This window comes from Sarcophilus harrisii, chromosome 2, assembly GCF_902635505.1.
Source record: "Sarcophilus harrisii chromosome 2, mSarHar1.11, whole genome shotgun sequence".
Lineage (NCBI taxonomy): Eukaryota > Metazoa > Chordata > Mammalia > Dasyuromorphia > Dasyuridae > Sarcophilus > Sarcophilus harrisii.
In genome coordinates this window covers 339,704,883-339,731,327 of record NC_045427.1, presented here as the reverse complement: position 1 = coordinate 339,731,327, position 26,445 = coordinate 339,704,883, and the positions used below count along the sequence as shown (strand labels likewise).

Here is a 26,445-nt window from a genome sequence, read left to right as displayed (position 1 = left end):
CCATGCCTAATTTCTGCCATACTAATTTCCAGTTATCCCAACAGTTTTTGTCAAATAATGAATTCATATCCCAAAAGTTAGGATCTTTGGGTTTGTCAAACACTAGATTGCTATAGTTGACTATTCTGTCTTGTGAACCTAACCTTTCCACTGATCAACTAATCTATTTCTTAGCCAATACCAAATGGTTTTGGTGACTGCTGCTTTATAATATAGTTTTAGATCAGATACAGCTAGGCCACCTACATTTGATTTTTTTTTTCATTAATTCCCTTGAGATTCCGACCTTTTATTCTTCCATATGAATTTTGTTGTTATTTTTTCTAGATCGTTAAAATATTTTCTTGGAAGTCTGATTGTTATAGCATTAAATAAATAGATTAGTTTAGGGAGTATTATCATCTTTATTATATTCGCTTGGCCTAACCAAGAGCACTTAATATTTTTCCAATTATTTAAGTCTGACGTTATTTGTGTGGAAAGTTTTTTGTAATTTTGCTCATATAGTTCCTGACTTTCCTTTGGTAGATAGATTCCCAAATATTTTATGCTGTCGATAGTTATTTTGAATGGAATTTCTCTTTGTATCTCTTGCTGTTGGGTTTTGTTGGTGATTTATAAAAATGCTGAGGATTTATGGGGATTTATTTTGTATCCTGCAAATTTGCTAAAGTTATGAATTATTTCTAATAGCTTTTTAGTAGAATCTCTAGGTTCTCTAAATATGCCATCATATCAACTGCAAAGAGTGATAGTTTGGTTTCCTCATTGCCTATTCTAATTCTTTTGCTCTCTTTCTTGACTCTTATTGCCAACTCTTATATCCGTTTCTAATACAATATTGAATAATAATGGTGATAGTGGGCAACCTTGCTCCACTCCAGATCTTACTGGGAAAGGTTAAGTTTTTCCCCATTGCATATGATGCTTACTGACAGTTATAAATAGATGCTCCTTACTATTTTAAGAAAAAGTTCATTTATTCCTATACTCTCAAGTGTTTTTATTAGGAATGGATGTTGGATTTTATCAAATGCTTTTTCTGCATCTATTGAGATGATCATATGATTTTTGTTAGTTTGGTTATTGGTATAGTCAATTATGCTAATAGTTTTCCTAATATTAGATAGATAGATAGAAAGCCCTGCATTCCTGGTATAAATCCTACTTGGTCATAGCGTATTATCCTGGGGATGATTTTCTGTAATCTTTTTGCTAATATTTTATTTAAGATTTTAGCATCGATATTCATTAGAGAGATTGGTCTATAATTTGTCTATAATTTTCTATAGACATATATAAATTATATATGTCTATATATGTCTATATATATTATAGACATATATAAATTTTAATATATAAATCTATCTATATATAATATATATAAATCTATATATATTATAGACATATATAAATTTTCTAGACATATATAAATATATATATTTCTATATATTTGTCTATAATTGGTCTACAATTTTCTTTCTCTGTTTTTCAGCCTACCTGGTTTAGGTATCAGTACCATGTCTACGTCGTAAAAGGAGTTTGGTAGGACTCCTTCAATCCCTATTTTTTCAAATAGTTTATATAGTATTGGAGTTAATTGTTCTTTAAATGTTTGGTAGAATTCACATGTAAATCCATCTGGTCCTGGGGATTTTTTTCTTAGGGAGTTGGTTAATAGCTTATCCTATTTCTTTTTCTAAAATGGGACTGTTTACGATATTTAATTCTTCCTCTGTTAATCTGGGCAAGCTATATTTTTGAAGGTATTCTTCCATTTCATTTAAGTTGTCGAATTTATTGCCATAATTCCTAATTATTATCCCAATTATGGCAAAGTAATTCCTAATTATTGCTCTAATTTCCTCTTTGTTAGTGGCGAATTCTCCCTTTTCATTTTTAAGACTAACAATTTGATTTTTCTCTTTTCCTTTTTTTAATCAGATTTACTAAGGGTTTGTCTATTTTGTTGGTTTTTTCATAGAACCAACTCTTAGTTTTATTAACTAATTCAATAGTTTTTTTTACTTTCAATTTTATTGATCTCTCCTTTTATTTTTAGAATTTCAAGTTTAGTGTTTGACTGGGGGTTTTTAATTTGTTCCTTTTCTAGCATTTTTCATTGCAAGCCCAATTCATTGACCTTCTCTTTCTCTGTTTTATGCAAGTAGGCCTCTAGAGATAGGAAATTTCCCCTTATGGGTGAAGTTATTAATTATGTCTATGATTTGCTATTTCACCTAATCATTCTTTAGTATGGGATTATTTAGTTTCCAATTATTTTTTGGTCTACTTTTCCCTGGCTTTTTATTGAATGTAATTTTTATTGCATCGTGGTCTGAAAAGGATGCATTTACTATTTCTGCCTTACTGCATTTGAGTTTGAAGTTTTTATGTCCTAATATATGGTCAATTTTTGTATAGGTTCCATGAACTGCTGAAAAGAAAATGTATTCCTTTCTGTCTCCATTTTGTTTTCTCCAGAGATCTATCATATCTAACTTTTCTAGTATTCTATTTACCTCTTTGACTTCTTTCTTATTTATTTTATGGTTTGATTTATCTAATTCTGAGAGTGCAGGGTTGAGATCTCCCATTATTATAGTTTTGCTGTCTATTTCTTCTTGCAGCTCTCTTCTTTTCTCTTTTAAGAATTTAGATGCTACACCACTTGGTGCATATATGTTTAATATTGATACTGCTTCATTATCTATGCTACCCTTTAGCAAGATATAGTGCCCTTCCTTATCTCTTTTAATTAGATCAATTTTTGTTTGTGCCTGATCTGAGATCAGGATGGCTACCCCGCTTTTTTGACTTCACCTGAAGCATAGTAGATTCTGCTCCAACCTTTTACCTTTACTCTGCATGTATCTCCCTGCTTCAGGTGGGTTTCCTGTAAACAACACATTGTAGGATTATGGCTTTTAATCCATTCTGCTAACCGGTTCCTCTTTATGGGGGAGTTTACCCGTTCACATTTGTGGTTAAAATTACCAGTTCTGTATTACTTGCCATCTTGTTAACCCCTGTTTAAGTTTTTCTCCCTTCTTTCCCCCTTACCCCTCTTCCCAGTATTAAATTTGTGAGCACCACTTGCTTCTCACAGCCCTCCCTTTTTAGTATCCCCTCTTCCCCCACTTTAGAGTTCCTCCCCCTATCTTACTCCTTTCCCTCACAGTTTCTGTATTTCTTTCTGCTTAGCTTATTGCTTCCCTTTTCACTTTTCCCTTCTCACTTTTCAATGAGGTGGGAGAAGTTTCACCATAAATCGAATATGTCTAAAATTTTTCTCTTAAAGCCAATTCTGATGGCAGTAAGATACCCACTGTATTCATCCCCCTCCATTCTTTCTCTCAGATATAATAGGTTTCCTTTGCCTCTTTGTGACATGTAGTACCCCCCACTTTACCTTTTTTTCTGGTACAATGTGCTTTCCACCTCTTGTTTCTAGAACAAGGTGTATATGTATTCTTAATGCATCTTTATAACAGAAATATAGTTCCCAAGATTTCTTTTTACCTTTTTAGGTTTCTCTTGAGTTCTATATTTGTAGATTTAACTTTTTGTTTAGATCCGTTTTTTTCATCACAAATAGATGAAATTCATTTATTTTGTTGAATGTCCATCTTCTTCCCTGGAAAAAGATGCTCATTCTGGCTGGGTAAGTTATTTTTGGTTGCATACCAAGTTCCTTAGCCTTTCGTAATACCATATTCCAAGCCCTTCGATCTTTTAATGTGGATGCTGCTAGATCCTGGGTAATCCTTATTGTAGCTCCTCTATATTTGAATTGGGTTTTTCTAGCCACTTGCAGTATTTTTTCCTTTGTCTGAGGGTGGCATTTGGCCACTATATTTCTTGGTGTTTTGATTTTAGGATCCCTTTCAGTAGGTGATCGATGAATTCTTTCAATGTCTATTTTACCCTTTGCTTCTCTGACTTCTGGGCAGTTCTCTTTGATAATTTCCTGGAAAATAGTGTCCACGCTCTTTTTTTCATCATATTTTTCTGGGAGTCCAATAATTCTCAGATTTTCCTCCTAGATCTATTTTCCAAGTCTGTTGTTTTCCCAAGAAGATATTTCACATTTTTTCCATTGTTTGATTTTTTTGGTTTTGCTTGACTGATCCTAGAGTCATTCAATTCCATTTGTTCGAGTCTTATTTTCAATAAAGTATTTTCTTCACTCACTTTTTTAATATCTTTTTCTAATTGTCCAATTGAGTTGTTTTGTTCTATGGAATTTTTTTCCATTTCGCCAATTTTATTTTTTAGAGAGCTATTTTCTGTTTCCAGTTCACCAATCCTATTTTTCAAGGATTTGATTTCTTTATCCACTCTGTCTTTAAATGAGTGGGATGACTTTTCCAGACTCTCTTGCCACGCCTCCCTCTCCTTTTCCCATTTTTCTTCTAGCTCTCTTGTGAGAGCCTTTTTAATTTCTTCTATGAGATTCATCTGTGCTGAGGAACAGATGATCTCCTCCTGTGGGGATTCACCTGGAGACAGTCTGTTTTTAGTCTCCTCAGGGTTTAGACTCTATATAGAAGCTCTCAGTGATTAAAGTTCCTTTCAATTTTTTGCTCATTTTTTCAGAGAAGAATCAAAGACAAACTAGCAAAGAAAAAAAGGAAAAAACCCCAAATGGAATCTGCTTTTTTGGGGGGAGGGGCTGGGTAGTGTTACCGACCTTCCTCTACAGACTGCGGGGGAGGGGGGAAAGGGGCAGCAGTGAGGTCCTAACAGGACAGCGATGGCTGTGCTGTGCCTGCGCTCTGAGACTCTGAGAGTGTGCTGAGACACTGTGGGGGAAGGGTGGCTAGGTCCTGAGAGACTCCAGCTGTTTGGGGTTGTATTCTTCACCCCTCCCAACCCCCACCCCCACCCCCATGTTTTTAGCTTCTCTGCTGGGCTACTGACTTGCTGTCAGGGCAAAGTATCCAATCCTGTAGCAAAAGCTCTCCCTGCAGAGACAGCTGAAATCATACCCCACCCCACTCCGATCTGCTCGGCTGTGAGCTGCCTGCTGTGCTCTTGCTGCTGCTGCCTGCCCTCAGCCTGTGCCCCATCTAAAACCGTCAAGGATGTCTTCTCTTGGTAACTATTTGTGGTTTTTTTTTTTTCCAGTCAAGTATTAATTCAGAGGCTTGTCATGAAATGAATTCTGAGAGAAAACATGGAGCTTACACAGCTGTGTACCTCCTCTCCGCCGTCTTGGCCGGAAGTCTCTTATGCTTATTTTTAATGATTAATTGAAGGTCCTTCATTTTATTCCTTTTTCAGGATCACTAATACTTTACTCCTTCCACCAACTTTTCCCTCCCCATTTCCTGTGAATAAAAGTCCCCCCTAAAGTATAATCTCACAAAATAAATCCATACATTTCATAAGTCTGTAAATGTAAGTCTCATATTTCCCCTCTAGTCCACTATCTTTCTGCCAGAAAGCAGAAAGCATGATTTGTCATCAATTGTCTAGAGTTGTAATGGGTCATTGCATTGATCATAATTCTTAAATTTTGTATAATTTTTCTCCTGTTTTCATTCGGTATATTCTGCATCATTACATTTATGATTTTCCTGTTTGTCTGAATCCATCCCTTTTCTCATTTCGTATGGTGTGCTAATAATCCATTTCAATCATATAGCATTTGTTCAGCAATGATGGGCACCTACTTTATTTCCATTTCTTTCTTACAATAAAAATGTTAGTATAAGATGCTTTTGCATATTTGAATTGTTTTCCTCCATCTTTAATCTTTTTTTGGGAACAGGTGCAGTGCTAGAACTGATGAATTTTAAAAGTACATACAGTTTAATGACTTTTTTAGGTACAGTTCCAAAATGGTTTTTAGAAGGGCAGGAACACTTCCCATCTCTACCAGTATTTCATTAATGTACTTCTCTTCTTATACCTCCTTTGATGGTTTTCATTATTCATTTTTGTCATTTTTACCCATGTAATGAGTATGAGATAAAAGTTAGAGTTATCTTAATTTGTATTTTATTATTCATGATTTGGAGCATTTTTTCATAAGTAATTGATAGTTGAATTTTTTTACTTTGAGAACATTTATTAATTAGCTCTTAAGTAATTTCTCATATATTTGCATTAGTTCTCTATTTCAGAATGGAATCATGAAGAGTCAGACACAACTAAACTACAAAAACAACATTATTATCTTTATTACATTGGCATGACCATACCATTAGCAATTAATCTCCAATTATTTCTTTAAAAAATTTTTTTTTGTAGTACATTGATAATAGTAGGTATCTTACATGCCTTGTACATTCTAGAATGATTTTTAATGTAAATTTTTTCTATTTATCTCTTGCTGGTTTTGTGAGTTTAGTTTATATTCTGCTGTGTTGCTGAAGTTAATTATTTTAATTAATTTTATTTAAATATTAAACCTTTATGTATGCAATCTTAAAAAAAAAAAATGCTGGGCAACTAGATGGCATAGTGGATAGAATACCGACCCTGAAATTGGGCTGAGTTTAAATCTAACCTCCAATTACCTAACTGTGTGATTTAGTCATTTAGTTCCTTAAAACAAGGATAATTACAAGGTGCTAACTCAGTGTAATCGATGAGATAATGGTTCTCTAGTTCATATATATTTAGTATGATATAATAATATAAGTACTCTAGTTTGATATAATGATATAATCACTCTAGTTGGCATATACTCAGTATGCTGTAATGATGTAATTGTAATAGGGTATTTAAGGGGAAAACTTAGAGAACTGGGCACACAGTGAGTCAGTGAACAGATTGTGAAGAAGACAAACTGTGAAGGAGACAGTAAGACCTTAGACTCTATTCCTGACCATCCTCGTGATGACTGTCCTACTGAGACCAAAGCCCTTCCAAAGGATCTCCAGAAAGCTAGCCCAGATATAACACTCTGGCAGCCAAATGTGGGATCCTAGAAATGCAGGCTTTGCAAACCACAGCACAAAGCAGTCCAACTGATGTGATTGTAAGCTCAGTTGAGAAGTCCCTGTGACCCAGAAATAAAGTGAGTAAAGAAATAGACAAGTGAGAAACTTTGGTAAGGGCTAAATTAGTCACTCTCATTTTTTAGCTGAAATGGAGCAAATACTTAGAAAAGAGCCTTCCCCACTCTGAAGGGAGTGTGTAGCATGCATAGTTAGGTTAATAAAGAAGCAAGGTTTGTTGGTAACTTAGAGATAGATCACTGGGCTCATAAATATGTTAAAGTGCACATCTTCTTGGCTATCTAAGGAAGAAAAATTAGAGCCAGATATGTGGGAACTAGTGGAAGAGCAACTATTTGAATATTATGAAGCTATGAGTCCTGATTCAATTCCTGAGGAAATATTCCTTATGTACAATATAATACACTTGATTTTAAAGAAGCCCATAAGTTCTTTTAAAAAAAAAAAAAAAAAGAAAAAGAAAAAATTTTAATGTGGAGCCAGACAAGGAAGTTTGAGGAGAAAGAGGAGGAGGGGGATGGTACTGACAAAGCAGCTGAAAGGTATAGAGAGTTGGATTTTAAATATCATGCAAATAAGCTTAAAGAGTGTGGTGCTTCTCACTTTCACAGCTCAGTTACACCCGAGCAGGCACGCTTAGGGCATTCCTCCTCTGACCCTCCTCCCTCAATTCCACCTTCTAGGGTGGAGGCAGGAGGAGGAGTGGGAGGGCCAGTGACACCATTAGCACTACCCATGCAGCAATTTTGTCTACCTCCTATGACATGATTACAAAAGGCATTAGTTAAAGCTAAAGAGGAAGGACAGGATACATCTGATTTGAGAATAGAAGCATACCCTGTGATTGAAGAGTTTGACTCTTCATGTCAAGAAAGAAGATACACTCCTTTTAATTTGGAAAAGGTCAAAGATCTGAAAAAAGCTCATACTCTTTATAGGTTTACATCATCTTAAGTTAAGATGGTATTAGAGAACTTGGCTTATGAAATTTTAACCTTTAGTAATTGGAGATCTATAGCAAAGACATGTTTAGAACCTGAACAAAACTTGTTGTGGCTCTCTGAGTATAGTGAACTCTGTAGAATACAAGCCCAATGAAATAGGCAACCTGGAGTTAATATAAGAGTCACCTTTGAACAACTAGCAGGTTTAGGTTCTTATGCAGACACTTTAACACAGATTAATTACCCTATAGCAGCATGTGAGCAAATTGCTTCTGCTGCTATCAAAGCATGGGGCACCCTCCCAGGAAGACAAGATAGAAGGGAAGCCTTCCCGAAAATAGTGCAAAGTCCAAATGAACCCTTTGCTGATTTTGTGGGATGTGAAGCAACAGAAATTATGATAATATAACTTGCTAGAGAAAATGCTAATGAGGTTTGTAGAAAAATTATACTAGGACTACACAAGGATGCTCCTTTAGAGGAGATCATAAGATGCTGTGTCACAAGGGGCATAAATACCTTTTATACCCAGGCTATGATGCAGACTTTTCAAGATCTCAGCATGGGAAGATAGGGTCCCTTTTGGCAAGGGACTTCCAGAGAGACTCTTCAGTGCTTTCAAAGTGGTAAAGTAGAGCATCTGAAAGCTCAATGTTGGCATATAAAACAGGGTGGGAGAACAAGACCCAAAACACTATGTCCCAAATGCAACAAAGGCTTCCATTGGGCATCAGAATGTAGATTGACTCAGGGAAATGGGAAGCAGGGCTCAGCTCCAGGGCCGTAGGCAAAAAAACACTTGGGGCATGATAGCAGCCACTGTTACACCCAGAGAGTCTTTAGAAGTTCCGTACTCCAACATGATCAGTCAGTTGACAAGCAACCTGATGGAGGAAGGAGATTGCAATTAGGGAGAATAAAGGTGTATGCCACTGGAACTACTGAGATATTCCCTGGAGAGATGAAATCTATCCTTGTCCAGCCTATGGATCGTTTGCCTCCAGGCACAGTAGGCTTGATCATTTCATCTCCTGAGAGTGCTTACAAAACAGTGTCTATCCACACATTGATTTGGGAAATGGGGGAATGTGTTGCTAATATCCCAATTACTAATAGAGTTAGACAATTGTGATCTATCAACCCAGGAGAAGTAGTAGCATCAGGTTTACTGATACATACCCCTAATAGGCAATTTGTGATATTTATCCAGATTTTGACTCCCAACAACAGAATTCAGGAATATTCTGGACTGCAGTTGTTACAACTGACCGTCCTATGCTCACTATCTATGTAAATGGCATGCCACCAAAAGGGTTGGTAGACATGGGTGCAGATCATACAGTCATCAGAGATGCCAGTTGGCCCAGTCATTGGCCAAAGATTAAGGCAGGCACCTATATGTCTGGCATAGGAAGATCAATAGCAGCTGATGTTAGTGCTGCTCCTTTGAGATAGTTATTTGAAGGTGAAACAGGAGTTTTAACTCTTTTTGTAATTGAAAAAATCCCTATCAATTTATGGGGAAGAGACGCCTTACAACAGTGAGGATTACAATTGACTACTTTGGCTTTTTAGGCAGGGCTGCTGTTGAAGGCCTGCCTGTACTCTCCCCTGTTCCCATTCAATGGAAAACTGATAGACCAGAGTGGGTGGAACAGTGGCCCTTAACAACTGAAAAAAATCAGGCCTTATTAGATATAGTGCAGGAGCAACTTGACCAAGGATACTTATAACCTTGTCTAAGTCCTTGGAATTCCCCTGTATTTATTATAAAAAAAGAAATCTGGAAAATGGAGGATGTTGATTGATTTAAGAAAAGTAAATGAACAGATGGAAACTATGGAAACTCTTCAGCCTGGCCTTCCATCTCCTACTTAATTCCCTAGAGAATGGCCTCTTTGTGTTATAGACATTCAGGATTGTTTCTATTCTTTGGATATATGGATAAGGATGGATAAGGAAGATATGAAAAGATTTGCCTTTTCAGTACTCAGCGTTAATTTAGCTGTGCCTTATAAAAGATATGAATGGACAGTTTTCCCACAGGGAATAAAAAACAGCCCTACTATGTGTCAAATGTATGTTGCTGCTTCTCTTACTCCTGTAAGAAAAGCATTTCTAAAAGTTATGTTATTACATTACATGGACATCTTGGGGAGTATACCAGAGGAGCAAATGTTAGAAGCATGTCTATAAAAGACAATAGAAACACTAAGGAACTACACATTGCACATAGCTCCAGAAAAAAAAAATTCAAAGGCACGCTCCTTTTCAATATATAAGATATGAACGATTGAACACCTTAAATGACTTTCAAAAATTGATGAGATATCCAATGGATGCACCCAGTCTTAGGCTTAACTCTACCTATCAATTACAGCCATTATATGACATTTTAAGGGGAAGCACTTCTTTAAACTCACCACACCAGCTTACAAAAGAAGCTCAAGAGGCTTTGAGAGAAGTTGAACTGGCTTTATCAAATGTGGTTGAGAGAGTCACTGAAAAACCCTTGGAAATACCAGTTTTTGCTACAAAAGAGGCACCCATAGCAGTCCTTCATCAAGGAGAAAGTGTGATTGAGTGGGTGAACCTCCCATCACAACCTTAGCCTTACTCCTTACCCAATGCTTGTGGCTAGAATTTTATTAAAGGCCATTAAGTGAGTAATATAAGTATATGGGAGAAGACCTGACAAGATATATGCCTTTTTGATTGTTGGAGGGGATGCAGGAAAACTAGGACATTGATGAATTGTTGGTGGAGTTGTGAACGAATCCAATCATTCTGGAGAGTAGTTTGGAACTATGCTCAAAAAGTTATCAAATTGTGCATACCCTTTGATCCAGCAGTATTACTACTGGGCTTATATCCCAAAGAGATACTAAAGAAGGGAAAGGGACCTGTATGTTCACAAATGTTTGTGGCAGCCCTCTTTGTAGTGGCTAGAAACTGGAAACTGAGTGGTTGCCCATCAGTTGGAGAATGGCTGAATAAATTGTGGTATATGAATATTACGGAATATTATTTTTCTGTAAGAAATGACCAACAGGATGATTTCAGAAAGGCCTGGAGAGACTTACACGAACTGATGCTGAATGAAATTAGCAGGACCAGGAGATCATTATATACTTCAACAACAATACTATATGATGACCAGTTCTGATGGACCTGGCCATCCTCAGCAATGAGATCAACCAAATCATTTCCAATGGAGCAGTAATGAATTGAACCAGCTATGCCCAGCGAAAGAACTCTGGGAGATGACTAAAAACCATTACATTGAATTCCCAATCCCTATATTTATGCCCACCTGCATTTTTGATTTCCTTCACAAGCTAATTGTACGATCAGGCCATCCTCAGCAACGAGATCAACCAAATCATTTCTAATGGAGCAGTAATGAACTGAACTAGCTATACCCAGAAAAAGAACTCTGGGAGATGACTAAAACCATTACATTGAATTCTAATCCCTATATCTATGCACACCTGCATTTTGATTTCCTTCACAAGCTAATTGTACAATAATTCAGAGTCTGATTCTTTTGTACAGCAAAATAATGTTTTGGTCATGTATACTTATTGTGTATCTAAGTTATATTTTAATATATTTAATATCTACTGGTCATCCTGACATTTAGGGAGGGGTGGGGGTAAGAGGTGAAAAATTGGAACAAGAGGTTTGGCAATTGTTAATGCTGTAAAGTTACCCATGTATATATCCTGTAAATAAAAGGCTATTAAACCAAAAAAAAAAAAAAAAAAACAAGCTAATTGTACAATATTTCAGAGTCTGATTCTTTTTGTACAGCAAAATAACGTTTTGGTCATGTATACTTATTGTGTATCTAATTTATATTTTAATATATTTAACATCATCTGGTCATCCTGTCATCTGGGGGAGGGGGGAGGGGGTAAGAGGTGAAAAATTGGAACAAGAGGTTTGGCAATTGTTAATGCTGTAAAGTTACCCATACATATAACCTGTAAATAAAAGGCTATTAAAAAAAAAAAAGATATATGCCTTTTATACTAATGCACAAATTAATGTATGCTGTGAAACCATCCCAGAGTAGCAGATTTTATTGGCCACAGCTCCAAATTTTACACATGGGTCTCCATTAAAGATAACCCATCTATTACATAATTGGCAATGGATTTTTGAAGAATTTTCTAAGGTTCCTCTTAAAGGACGAACTATCTTTACAAGTGCATCCAAATATAACATTTTTGCTGTATACTCTCATGACTTAACTATAAGGAGAGCAGTTAGAACTCCTTTTCAGTCCTCTCAGAAGAATGAATTGTATGCAATTATGCTAGCTCTTATCCAGGAGATGTAAATATAATATCTCATTCAGCCTATTTAGGAGGTGTGGTACAGAGTTGTCACAGTCCAAATAAATAAGTTATTTAAGGGCTGACAGAACTGGGGAACACAGTGAGTCAGAGTGAACAGACTGTGAAGGAGACAATAAAGACTTTAAACTCTACTTCTGACCATCCTCGTGATGACTATGCTGCCGAGACCAAGGCCCATCTTCGGGACCTCCAGAAATCTAGCCCAGACATTATATTCATGTAAATGGCATCTCTAGAACTATTTCAAATAAGAATGCTAATAGTAATTTTCCTGGCTTTACCCTAATTGTACTAGAAAAATCTATGGTTTTTCCCTTTCAAGAAAATGCTAGCTTTCATATTATTATTAAGGAACTATCTTTTCCTCCTACCCCTCATCCTGCTGTGCTTTTTAATGTTTTTAATTTTCTGCTATAGTAGACTGCTTTATCTTAGCATATAGAAATTTTAATAGATCAGTAATCCAGATTTAAGAACAGTTAGAAGTCACAGAAAAGATCTATTTGTATTTTACTGTATACATCCCAGGGAACCAGAAGCTGCTTTCTTTCTCCAAGTAAAAGAGATATAGATTGTTTTATACTAAAACAGGCATTGATTGGAATGCTTAATAGAAAATCAGTGTTTGAAAATAGCTATATAAAAGTAATTGTTAACTAGATAAGAACTAAGATGGAGACTTCCTGGAATGTTTATGGTCTGCTTGTCCTAATTAGCTTCAGCTATGCAGTCAAGGGCAAGGCACTTTTTAACTATCAGTCTGTATTACAAATATCTTGGCATGTTGTCTCATTTTTTTCATTTTTCTTTTACTGAAATTATGGTTTTTATATTTTGTTCCTTGATCTGCCAATTCTTTAGATTCAAGTTATAAAGCCTCCATTTAGTTTGTTTAACTCCTTTTTTCAAAGACCTTTTATTGACCATTTGTGTATTTGTGTAGTCAGTAAAGGATGTTTAATTTTTTTACTTTTCTGCATTTGTTTATGAGGTTTTTATGCCTTATCACATGGTCAGTTTTTGTAAGGGCATTCTTGTGTAACTGAGAAATCTTTGTGTTATTTTCAGTTGTCACCTAAGATAATCTTAATTTTTCTAAAATTCTATCCTTTATCTCTTTTTAGACTTGTTTAGCTACAAAAGGGATACAATTAAGTCTGCAACTCTTGTGGTTTCTCCCCTTAATGTGGCTAATTTTACTTTCAGGTATTTAGATGCTATGTCATTTGATGATTATACATTAAGTATTGGCATTATTTTATTGTCAGTGGTTCCTTTACGAATAATGTAGTTTTCCTAGTAATTACTTTAACTATCTCTGTTTTGATCATTGCCTTGTCTGATGATTGTTACTGATGCTTTTTTTTAATTTATCTAAAGCATATTTTAAATCTAGACCCTCATTTTAAACATGGTTTCAAATTTTACTTCTTCCTTGTCTTTTCATCAGAAATACTTGGAAAGTTTTCTGTTCTATTAGTCCATTATTAGTAGTCCTGTAGGATTTTACTTAATTAAAGTTATTATTAGTTATAAATCTTTATCTTTTGCCATTTGGAACATAGCATTTCAAGATTTTATCTCATAGTAACTCTGATTTTATACTATCCTGAAATGGCCTTCAGCAGGGACTCTGTCTTGGGACAGGATAACAGAAATAACTTGTCCACAAGGGGCTTTGGTTGTGATAAACAAGGCCTGGCTAATCACATACTCAAGTGCAAGGAGCTTGGGTCGTAGGAGACAGGATGCCAGGAACCCTGGGTCTTGTTTCTATTCCTTGTTTTTCTCAAAATTTGTCCAATAAGTAAAGTACACATCTCACTGGAGCGGTCTAACCAGTGAGCATAGAGTTAACATAGTCCTCTCTCCCTCTTCTCCAGCCCTACCTTTCTTATAAAATACATATTCTGGAGTTACTATGCAGATCATTTAGTCTTTTGATGCTTCTTGATCGATCCCATGCTATTTTATAGGACAATAAAGCCTTTTCCTTTAAAAAACCAGTCTGGTGTCCAAGTAATACCAAGCTTTTGAACCTGTTCTCCTGCTATGATCCTGTGGTTCTCTGGTACTTGAATTCTTTCTGACTGCTTGTGCTATTTTTTCTTTGACTTTGACTTTGACTTTTCTTTGACTATATTTTTATTTATTTTGTTAACTATTTCTCCAGTTATACTTTAATAAGTTTCATCTGTATTTGAATGTATTGCAGGAATATTTGCTGCCTTTATGTGGCTGATTAAATTCAGAGAAAATTTTTCATTTTTTCTGAAATTTATTTCAGAAAAGATACCAACCTGAATTGAATTTATCTTCCCTGGAAATTCATTTTACTAATGAAATCACATGAAATATCCTTAGCCCTTAGGTTATAATAGATAAGACAGCTAAGTGGTACAGTGGGTAAAAATAGTTGGTATTGGAATCAGGAAGATACAAGTTTAAATCCTGTCTCAGTCCTTTAATAATTATATGACTCTGGGCAAATTATTTAATCTCTTAAAACTCCTGTTTCCTTCCTGTAAAATGGGAATGATAATATCCCATGCATCCTTTGATTTTTACATCTCTCATTTAAAAGCTTTTTAAAATTTGAAATTTTAAAAATCTACATAAATACTAGCTATTATAAGCAAAGTTTTTTTGGTTCTCATTTTTCAAAATTTCTTGAAATATGGCTAAGATTTGTGTGATTTTTGGTCTTGATTTTCACTGTATCTAATGATACTTCATTGATCATTTTAGAGTTTTTTTTTTTTTTTGCCAAGGTAAGAGAGCTGGATTTCTTTTTTACTTTTGACACCGCAATTTAACTAAGAAGATCGTAGTATTCTTTCCCTCATCAATGCTGTTGCCACTCTCTCATTGATACATATGGTTGTTTTATCAGGAATGTGTCTGATCAGTTCCCTGTTCATAGACCTTCAACAAAAGGAGGCATGATTCATTCTTTCTTCTCCTGAACCTTTACTTTTTTTTTTTTAATTACTAAGTTTTCAATTCTTTTTAGTGTTTTTCTTATTTACATTGTTGTAATAATTCTGTTCTTTTGCTTCCATTTTGCATAAGTTATTGTAAATATGTTTTCCTGAATTCCTCATTCATAATTTCATAATGCACAACAATATTCCATTACATTCATTTAATGTTTATTTAATTGAATTCATTTAATGTTCATTTGGATATTTGGATTTTTTTTTAAGTCATTCTAGTATCAATTGTGCAAATTTGTATTTAGTTCTTTTCCTACCACAGAGATTAGTATGAATATTTCATTTCTATTGGAAGAAAAATCTTTTGCCAAACTATTTGGTTGTTTCTTCTTATTCCTTCATACTTAGTCTCCTTTCATCTTCCCTTTCCCCATCTTGCTTTTTTCTCAAAGAATTCCTCAGTCTAACCATTTCTGCCATGAGTTTGAAAGATTGTTTAATGATTAAATTCATACTTCTTTCCTCTCTGCCTTTATGACCTTACCCATATTCAGACCAATTGAAAGCTCTCTACCATCAATCTTTTTTTTTTTTTTTTTGAGATGGAAAGTTTTCTGCCCTCAGAATTTCACCAGCATTTTCTTAGTTTCTATTTTTCTATTTCTATTTTTTCTCCTGTATACCAACAACCAGTATTTTGACAGGTTTTGATTTTTTTATATTAGAAATAAGTCTTAAAACAAATGGGTCTATGTATTTTTCCCTCCTGACTCTTCTTATATCACTCATTAAGTTTAGCCTTATTCATTTGCAACATGTAGAATTGTAATACTTCATGACCTTCTCCAACTTGCTTTATACTTTTTTTATCCTTTTACCCCATAGCAACCCCGAAGATAGGTTAATCTATAAGAAACTAGAGAATTCTACTAAATACAAAGTGACCTTAAGGAAAGTACAACTACCATGAAAACTTTTAAGTTATTCTAGCCCTGTAAACCTCATTTGTATATGTGTATTACATAATATTTAATATGTACAAATATTTATTTTTGTCTTGTTTACGCTATGAGAATGTGAATTTTTTAGTTCAGGGATTCTGTTTATTGCTTCCTTTTTAAATCTTTGTTTTCACTTATTATGGTGCCATTGCAGGGCAGTATATGCTTAATGAACTTCAATTTAAAATTGTAAGAAATCTATTGGCACAAAGGAAGTAAACTGGTGTCATATTTTTTACATTAAATGTTATATATTTATATATACATTTTATGTTAAATGCTATCTTATTGATGCTTTTTGTTTTTATATCCCCTTTATTTCCAAATACATCCTTCCAAAGCAGTCTCTTTTAAAAAGATTAAAAAAGAAAGTGATAAAAAATAGTTTAATAAAACCATCCAAACACATTAACTGTGATATATATGCAATATTACCCCCTTTCCAAGTTCAGTTTCATTTTTATGTCATTTTTACATCATTGTAGTGATTGTGGATATTATTTATATTCTTTTGCTTGCTTTAATAGCACATATATACATAATTTTAAATTACTTTGAATATCCTTTTTCATTTAGAATAATTTTTGTTAGAAAATTGCAACACTCTTAATTGTTTTATATGTTATGCTAGATGTGTAAAAATGTGATCTCTTTATTTTTCTAGTTACTGGACCATTGTCAGAATTACAGATAGCTTATGTTTGCAGAGAAACATTACAGGTACTTGTATATATATAGCTTGGAAGATAATTCAACATATGAAAATGTATGGTTATTTTCCTCCTCAAAGACAAGGGAATGGATAAGCTAAATTGTTTTCCTTATGATTATTATCTTCTTCTGAGAGCCTGGTTAGTTCTTCTGTTAAGCTATTGAATAGACAAGTTCACATAAACTCAGTTCCTAAACAGAGGTAAATGGGGTAGGATGGGGAGAAATAAAGTTCTACTGTATGGGGATTGAGGTGGCTTCCTGGAAATATCTTCAATCTTTGGTGCAGCTCTGCTTGTATATAATTACCACTACCCAATACTTTAACTTCTTTGAGGAAAGTGCTTTATTTCTGTTTTGGTGTAAATTACCAATAGATATTTGTGTCCCTCTTCCAAGACATTGAGGAAAGCTGGGCTTATTTGATATCTGACAGAAAAATATGATGAACTTGGTGGCTTTTAAGATTTTCATGAATTAATATACATATTACTGGCCATCTTCAAAGTCAGTCAGATGTTTTGGTTGGCCCAGGAAAAACTGATAAGCCAGAAAAAAGAAAAAAAAATAAACAAACCCAGGAACTTTTATTATCAGCAGCACTATTCATATATACCAGTCTACTAGAAAGCCTGTTGAGACTAGCATATAATAATTTTATGTCTTTAAATTTAAAGTCTTTTTAACAAATCAATTACAATTATTGATTAGTGTATTAATTTATAATTGAGGACATTGTTGTTTCTGTGTTGTCAGTACAAAGGATAATAGATCTAAGAGCTAGACAGAATTTGAGAGGCCAACTAGTCTAATCTCTTACTCATTTTCAAGTAGCTTCTTTAGAAATAAAAAACATTCAACTTATGCCATTTGAAGATTTTTTGGCTGTTGTCTGAGCAAGATGTCATTGCAAATAGGTTAAAATTTATTTCTTGCATGGAGAAACCTATAGTACAGCAATACATACATATTCATGTATGCATTTAATGTGCTTTAGTAGAAAGAAAGCTATCCTCAAAGCTTCAGGTCAAGTTCTATCTCTGACACATATTGGCTGTGTGATCCATGGCAAATTCTTAACTGTGTTATAGACGAGCACTGGGTATGACCAGCTCCTAGCCTTGGGAAGAATCCACAGCACTCAAGTTCAGCCAAACTGGTGATTGGGAAATGCTCAACAAAATCAACAAAAGATTTTGATACCACCATTCTGTACCATTCTCTTAAGTCTAAAAATTTTCATGTTAAGTTGTAATAGTAGTAGGAGTTTCCTTGCCTGGGAGTTCCCTATATCAATAAAATCATAGGTCTAGTCCTGGTCATTCTCTTTATAACAGCAAAACATTAGACACATAGAATTGAAAACAGTAAGCAAATTGTTTTGCTGCTATTTCCAATATGGCTTTAAGTAGAAGTAAAAGCTTTGAATTGGGTGGCTAGAGATCTAGATTTTATTTCCAATAACTCCATTAACGAGGTGCATGACCATAAAAAACTGATTCTTTCTCAAATATATGTAAAATGAAGATTTAAATGAATGTGATTCCTGACCTCTAGGCTCCAGACCCCTTTCCAGACTTAGATGCAGAGCACTGTAAACTTTTTCTAAGGGGGCTACAAATACTCCTTTGACTCAATAAATAAGCATACTTGGTTTAGACTGAAAAATAACATCTCTCAATATGTATATATTACTGCTTTTGTAATTGATAAAAAGTCATTTAAAGGTGTAACTGAATTCCTGGTAGCTTTTTGTTATTATGTTCTCAATCAAATACTTCTCAAACTTAGAAAGGTTGGGAACTATACTGTATGACTCTTCTAATTATAAAAATCTCTAATTGTAATTAAGAGCTTCTGCCTTAATTAGCACAGCAAGCCAGATTCTCCCAACAAAAAATTTCACTTATTTGTTCAATAAAACATTTATTAAGCACTATGTGCCTATATATTATGCATTGAGGACACAAAAACAAAAAGGTCTCTGACCTGAAATATATAGGAAATGTTAGGAAAGTTTGATTTATCTTTCTTACTTTGCCCTTTGTCTAGTACTGTACTGTTAACATTACTTTTTCTTTTGCCATCCTTCCATCCTAATTTAATGTTAATTGTATTTTTTGCTGTGTAATTGTGTGGCTTAAACAGTTTTATGCTGACCTAGCTTTCCCCAAACGTTGCTCATTTTCATTTCTAAGAAGATAACGTATCCATGTGATTGGAGTTGTACAAGCCTGAAGTTCATTCTAGAAATAGTCTTGGCATAGTGGTAGTAGAAAGCAAAATCTAATTGCTTCCCCCCTTGCAAAGCCACATCTTGACTTCTTGCTGCTCTTTTAGACCCAAAGCAGTTGCACTCCCCCTTTAACTGTTCTAGGAACCAATACATTAATATGTTCTGATCTAATTGCCTAAAGTTAAATTTTGTTCTTCTACCCTAAATATTGAGGATGAGGAGTGTTCACTTTACTTTAATTTAGGATACAGAATATAAACATTTTTTCTCAGTGCTATTCAACTCTTTAGTCTTTAGACAGCTTTAATTTTTATTTTTCCATATGGTTCTCAAAATTTTTTGTAGAGTATATAAAGAAATAAACTTTGCTTTTTCAGGAGGCAGTCTCATACAGAAGTAGCATTCAATTATGAGTCAAAGGGATTGGATTTTAAATTCCATTACTTCCAAGTAGTCACTTAATCTCTCTAGACTAATTAGCCCACTAGGTCAGGTGAATTTGACCCAGAACTTGAACTAAACAAAATTTCCGGTTCTGTGGTGTTTTAAATTTACATGAAGTTCCACAAATTGGATTTAAAATGCTTAGGGTTTTTTTTTTTTTTAACCTTTTTTCTTTGGAGACTAGCTCTAATGGAATGAAGTGAAGTTGAATACTACAGGAGAAAACAATAAAATAAAAAACAACAAAAAACCATTTACAACTTAATTAATTTGAATAGTCCTGAAATTCCTGTAAGTTCTTTCTTCTCTCATCCACACCCTCCCCACCCCATTATTTTTTAAATTATTCTTAAATCCTTTCTTCCTCAACAAGTAGATAGGGGAAAGCTTATTTAGTACTACCAAAGAATGGGTAATCTATTCCATCTTAATAATCAGAGTGTATTTCTTATATAGATTCTTATATAGATATATAATCTTGTATAGATTGCCCCCTTTCCTTCAAGTAGCAGATAACTGATACCTTTTGCTTGCCTTTATGTTTACTATCTCAGGTATGAGAGACCTTTAGCCTGTTTATACCCTGAAAGATTAACTTTTCCACTAATTATGTGAGGTAATGTGAAGGATAGAAATCATAGAACTTCAGACATGAAAGGAGAAGTTCCAGTCCATTCACTTTATAGATAGACATTTTAATTTGATTATTATGTATTAATTATGTTAATATATTAACCATCCTTCTTAGTCTAAGAGGACTGCGAAATTTTCTTGTTTATTGAGTATATGTGGTGGGAAATGGGAAGTGGGGACAGCGAATTACTGAAAAGACCAGCAAGACCAGTTAGGCCTTTCTGAATATGAAAAATGATAATGTAGTAAAAATTTGTGAATTTCATCCAGGAGACATACTATAAATCTTTGAGAAGTAATAAGTAATGACCAATAAAAGGAAATATTTATATGGTATAATATATAATACTCTATTAATTTCATTCCCCTGCAAGTCACAGTCACAATACATGTTTTTAGATCAAGTGATTTTTAAAAAAAAATTTTATAGGTCTTAACCATAACCCTCAGTATTAATTGTTACGAAACTTTCTCTCATTCTCCTCCTTCATTCCTCTCTCCCTCCCCCCTTTTTTTACCCAGACTCTTGATATCTCACTTTCTTATTAAGCTGATGATTTAATGGAACATTTTTAGATTGTTGGGTTTTCCCCCCAGTTATGTTTATGTATATATGCACGCACACACACACATTTATTTTGTTTTTGTCATTTTTAGGGTCTTGCTTATTTACATACTAAAGGGAAAATGCATCGAGATATCAAGGTAAATTAAAATATCTAAATTGTTATTCTTTTCTGTAGAAAGACATAGAAACGCATAATCCTAATTCAGTAATGTTTGTACTTTTGTTTTAGGGTGCAAATATTTTATTGACAGACCATGGTGATATTAAATTAGGTATGTCATTTCAAGACTCTTAATTTATTACTAAATTTTAGAAATTATTAGTATAATGTGAGTAGCTGAAAATGCTGGAAAATATATCAATAGTCTCTCCTACTAGGGAAGCTGAGCCTAATGGATTGCTTGAGTTGGCGAATTCTAAGCTTCAGTCAGGTTAAAACTGACTGAATCTAAACTTTGGAGAGCCCTTAGCAACAAAAAACCAGCAAGCTTCCTGAAGAGAGAAAAACCAATCCAAATTATAAACTAGTAAAGTTTTATCAGGTTAAAACTTTGGTATGAATCAGCAGTGAGATTGGACCCCATAAGTGGTCGTTGTTCTTCCAGCCTAGTGGAGAGAGGAATAGAGACTCAGTGTCCCACAAAATTTAAAAAAAAAAATTAAATTCTGATAAGGCCAAAAACAAAAGAAAAGGTCAGGGAATTTTCTTGTTTTTTAAGCTTTATGAATAGAATGTTAAACTTATACATAATGTTTTAGATAGCTGCTTTAGTTTTATATTCTATCTCTGACTTATTTGCATGACTCTATACTAGATGATTTTATATATATATAGTAGATAAAATTTTTTTCTATTAAGATGCACAAAAACCTGCAATCATTTCAGAATGTAGTAATTTATTTATTTATTTTTTTAAAGCTGACTTTGGTGTGGCTGCAAAAATAACAGCTACCATTGCAAAGAGGAAATCTTTCATTGGTACCCCTTATTGGTAAGAAATAACTTTAATTGGATTTAGCATTTCACCATTTATTAAAGATTAGGATCCTGCCTCAAGATTGTTGTATGTAATTATAACTAAATAAAAGTTTGATGGTCTAATTCTTAACTGTATTTAAATATTATTAATTCATAGTCTTTGCCAGACTAAGAAAGAAATCCATTATACATTAAAAAAGTTAAGAACCTCTGATCTAGAAGGGGAAAAATGACACCGTCAAAATACTTAACTCTTCTCTAGTTTCATCGTAACTATGATTTAATATATGCAATTGGAAATTGTTTTTCAGTGCCCTATTCTTCCCAGTTATTACTGGGAATTAGTAATGATTCCTGATTTCTCTTTTTATAAACACCACTGAAAGCATAGGTGTAAGAGCTATTAGTTGCCCTTTCATTCCTACTACCATCATCCTGGTACAGGCTCTCATATCATGTTTGGACTAAAAAAATGGTATTCTGATAGTTTTGTCTGCCCCTCTATAGTGCCGAGTATTTTTGACACATCATTCCCCTTTTCTTCAGAGGCTTCTAAACCTTCTCCATTTGCAAACAAAATAATTCTCAGTTCCTTATTCTGGCATTTATGCCTTTGCACAATATAGCCACACTGCTTCCCTAAACTTGTCTCACATTATTTTTCTATGTGTGAATTATCCTTCAATCAAAAAAACATATATTTTTTGTATCCTAATATTTGGATTTGTTTTCTCAGTTTTTTATACATGCCATCACTGTCCCCTCACTATTTGAAACGCTTTTTTTTATATCCTTTAAAATTTTAATACCTTATTGGATTTTTCATTAATTTCATTAATACCCCAGCTCATAGTGAGCTCTTACTCTAATAATATCCCCTAGACTTATTTTATTTATTTTTTCTTATTATTTTATTTGGCATTATACATTATACATTTGGCAAGATACATAAATATCTTTTGTTGATATTTATCTGTATATTTTTTGTGTCTTGTTTCAGCAACTATGGTATAAGCTAAGCTTCAGGAGGCAAACTATCATTTCTTACATCTACCTACCACAGAGCTTTGAAGTGCTAGTTTTTCAGTAAATATTTGGTGTTGATAAGATTGTTAATCCAGAATAGCTATGGAGAAGAGCCCAGTTGAAATGTGGGAACTATCAGTATATGAGACATAGGATCAGAATAATCAGTGAAGTTTAGCATTTCCTGGAAATTGATAGTGCTGAATTGTTGGCATGTTTAAAAACTGTCAGCTCCCAATACATTCATATACTGGAGAGACAAGTAAAGTAGGAGATGTAGATGTACCATAAGACAGTAAGAGTTCCCAGTGTTGTCAGACTTCACATTCACCTTAGAGGACAGCGATACTACAATCAAGAACTCTTTTAAAGCTTTATAGATATTTTAGTATATTTAAGTAATTTAGGGGGAAATATCCAGAAAAGAGGAGGAACAGTTTATTGCTATAACAGTCAAGAGTGTTTTAGGTCTCTGTACAAATGCTAGCTACGTGTCCTCTTCCCCCAATTTGGGAAACATTGTTTTAAAAGACTCTATGTGAGGCAGCTAAGTGGCACAGTGGATAGAGTACCAGCCCTGAAGTCAGGAAAATCTGAGTTCAAGTGTCTGGCCTCAGACACTTAATACTTCCTAGCTGTGTGACCCTGGACAAGTCATTTAACCTCAATTGCCTCAGCAAAAAGGGAAAAAAAAGACTATATGGGGGGTAAGGGAGAATCTTTATAATTTAGAGCTGCTTTGTACTGTAGAAGTTATTCTAATTTTCTTTCATAACTTCTTAAGAACTGTATTGTATATAGTGGAAGAAACAGATTTCAGTTATCAGGTTTTAAAAATAGAAATTTTCTTTTCATTGATGGCACTATATTGAATTTTAAATGAACTTCCGTATACAATACAAACATATTGCAGGATGGCTCCAGAAGTTGCAGCTGTGGAAAAGAATGGTGGATACAACCAACTTTGTGATATTTGGGCAGTAGGAATAACAGCAATTGAACTTGGAGAACTTCAGCCACCTATGTTTGATCTTCATCCAATGAGGTAACAAACTAGGAAAAAAGTCATGATGAGCCTTTTTTTCCCCACTTCAGAGCAATTTAGGAATACAAGTTTTAGGACACTGCTATTCAGGAACACAGCATGGTGATAGAGATAGCAGAGGGGGAAGGGAGTGTTCTAGCACTCAGGGACAGGAAGAGAACTATGTGAACACTAGGACAGCAACAAAACAAGATCCCAGAGGATCTGAATTAGCACCATGAACAAGAACAGATGGTATCTGGCAGATTATCTTTCTGGCCCATAGACCCAAAGAGTAGAGAAATAGGCATGACCATGTCTAGGACCCAGTTTGAGGACTGGTCGATCCTGCTTTGAAGTCTAGAAATTGGTGTGGCCCAGGAGCAGAGTAGTGACTCCATTCTAACCTTTAGCTCATCACAGACACCTAAGACAGGAGACCAAAATCAAAGGGGATCCAACAGTCCGGTTGCTGTGAACCCACAGTGTGCTAACAATGAGCAAGTGCAGCAATAGTCTACTCAAACTCAACCATCCATTCACAAGCCAGCATACCCAAACCTGCATTAGAAACTTGCAGAGCTTAGGCCAGCAGGACTGAGAAGGCCCCTCCACATCATACCACTTTGAAAGCTCTAAAACCTTGCAGCTCCCGTGACTGAGCTTTAAAGCAGAAGCTCCAGCTAAATATCCTCCCAACACTAAGTAAGCAGGATTTACTTTAGACAATAAAGTGACCAAGCACGATGATTTATATTTTCATTGACAAGTCCAGTACCCAAATGGATTTATGTGCCTTCTTCTGTTGAGATGTCTCCTAAGCCTAGGAGGTCTAACCCATCCCCATGACACTTTTGGCCCTTTCCTTAGAACTAACCTATTTTCTTTTCTTGTTATATATTTTTGTGGTGGCAGGTTTTATTCTAGTTCTTTTCTTGTCATCTTTGTTGATTATTGGTTCCAGCAGCCAGCTCACTTCTATCACCTTTTGTTTGATACCTATTGTCCTATTCTTTGATGACTCTTGTCTTCTATGTCCTTTAGATTTATAGGGAAAATGGGAATGTTTTTTAAATGAGCCTTTGTTCCTAGGAATAGCCTGAATCATTAAGGGAGCTTTGCAATTTCTAGAAACCCTTCCATCCTTTTTGTTTTAGTCTTGTTTGTATAATATAAGCTTGATATATATATATATATATATATATATATACATATATATTATTATTATTATTATTATTATTTGAATAGCTCATAAAGTTAATCTGTCTTCAGTAAATTCACTATAGTATTAGTATTATACACTGAATATTTTAATAAAAGTGAGGATACATTGATGGACCTATTTAATTCTAATTTTCATTTCAGGGCTTTATTCTTAATGTCAAAAAGCAATTTTCAACCTCCAAAGCTAAAAGAAAAGACAAAATGGTAAGTCAAAATGCACATATTCATAGACTTTTTTGGGATAAAAAGAACCTTAGTTACGTTTCCTAATATCTTTGTTTTATAGCTGAGGAAATTAAATTCTAGAAAAGGAAGGGAACTTGGAGGTGGGGGAGAACAGGGAATGGAATTATGAAGCAATGGACACATTATTGTTTATTATTTAACATATATGAAATACATTTATTTTTTACAGTGAAAACAAAGTTAAAATCAAAGACAACAAAAATGGGGGAGTGTAACATTTCAAATCCACTCCACCTGACGGTATAGGCAACAATAGCATATCAGATTTCAGAACAAATACAATTCTGTATATTCCAGGCAAGTTTGTGACACAGATGTATAGTATTCTCTGCTTGTCACATTCGAACATCTGTTAAGTTGGTTGTGCCATAATATCAGGTCTATTTCTCAACATAATGCATTTCGGTAAATATAGCATGATTGCATTTTTTTTTAAAGGGAAACCTCTTAAAAATTGAAATAATTCAAGAATGGGTATAGATAAAGATAATCATTTGAAACTTTCATCCATTACATTTAAATATAATTAGAGTTTCTTAAATCTTTTGTTGTTGTTAGTTTTTAAAAAGTAAAATAATATTCCTTTCTGATATATAAATCTAAAACTGTTTTGAGTAGGCTTCTTTTTCAATATAAAATTAGTGTAAACTGTAATGCTAAATTAGAGTAGGTAGAGGAATTCTTTATTTACCCAAATCCAAAATGTCATAAGATTTTTAGATTCTAATGGCTATCTGAATATGCTGTTACAAAATAAGTCACTGCCTCTCCAAGACAAATGGGCATCTATCCATCCATGTATAGGAGATGCTTTGCATTTAAGAATAAAGTAACAACTGTTTCTCTAGAGTGGTCAACTGATTAACAAGACTGGACTTCTGCTTTATTTGTAAGGCAGTTTTTTTAAAATTGGGAAACATTCTTTTTGGAGGGAGATGGCAGGTGGGAAGGCAGAGGTGGTGGTAATGGTGTTAATTGAATTATTTTATAGCCCTGAATGTTTAGTCAGTTTATCTTTATGGATCAAAAAGTGAATTTAAGCACCTTACATTTGTTAATTTAAAATAAAACAAATATTCACAATGCATATTTCAGGAGCTAATTTTTATTATAAAAATGAACTTGCTTCATGTTTATT

General features: G+C 34.2%; 1 protein-coding gene across 3 annotated transcripts in view; it reads left to right on the top strand.

The window, feature by feature from the left end:
* Positions 1–26,445, top strand: part of MAP4K5 (mitogen-activated protein kinase kinase kinase kinase 5) — a 205,718-nt gene that overhangs the window by 114,549 nt on the left and 64,724 nt on the right. For all 3 annotated transcript variants that reach the window (XM_031952973.1, XM_031952971.1, XM_031952972.1), the window contains exons 6-11: positions 16,881–16,936; positions 20,898–20,945; positions 21,038–21,080; positions 21,728–21,800; positions 23,727–23,858; positions 25,203–25,265. In XM_031952973.1, coding sequence (XP_031808833.1) covers positions 16,881–16,936; positions 20,898–20,945; positions 21,038–21,080; positions 21,728–21,800; positions 23,727–23,858; positions 25,203–25,265 — 415 coding nt within the window. The remainder of the gene's footprint in view (positions 1–16,880; positions 16,937–20,897; positions 20,946–21,037; positions 21,081–21,727; positions 21,801–23,726; positions 23,859–25,202; positions 25,266–26,445) is intronic.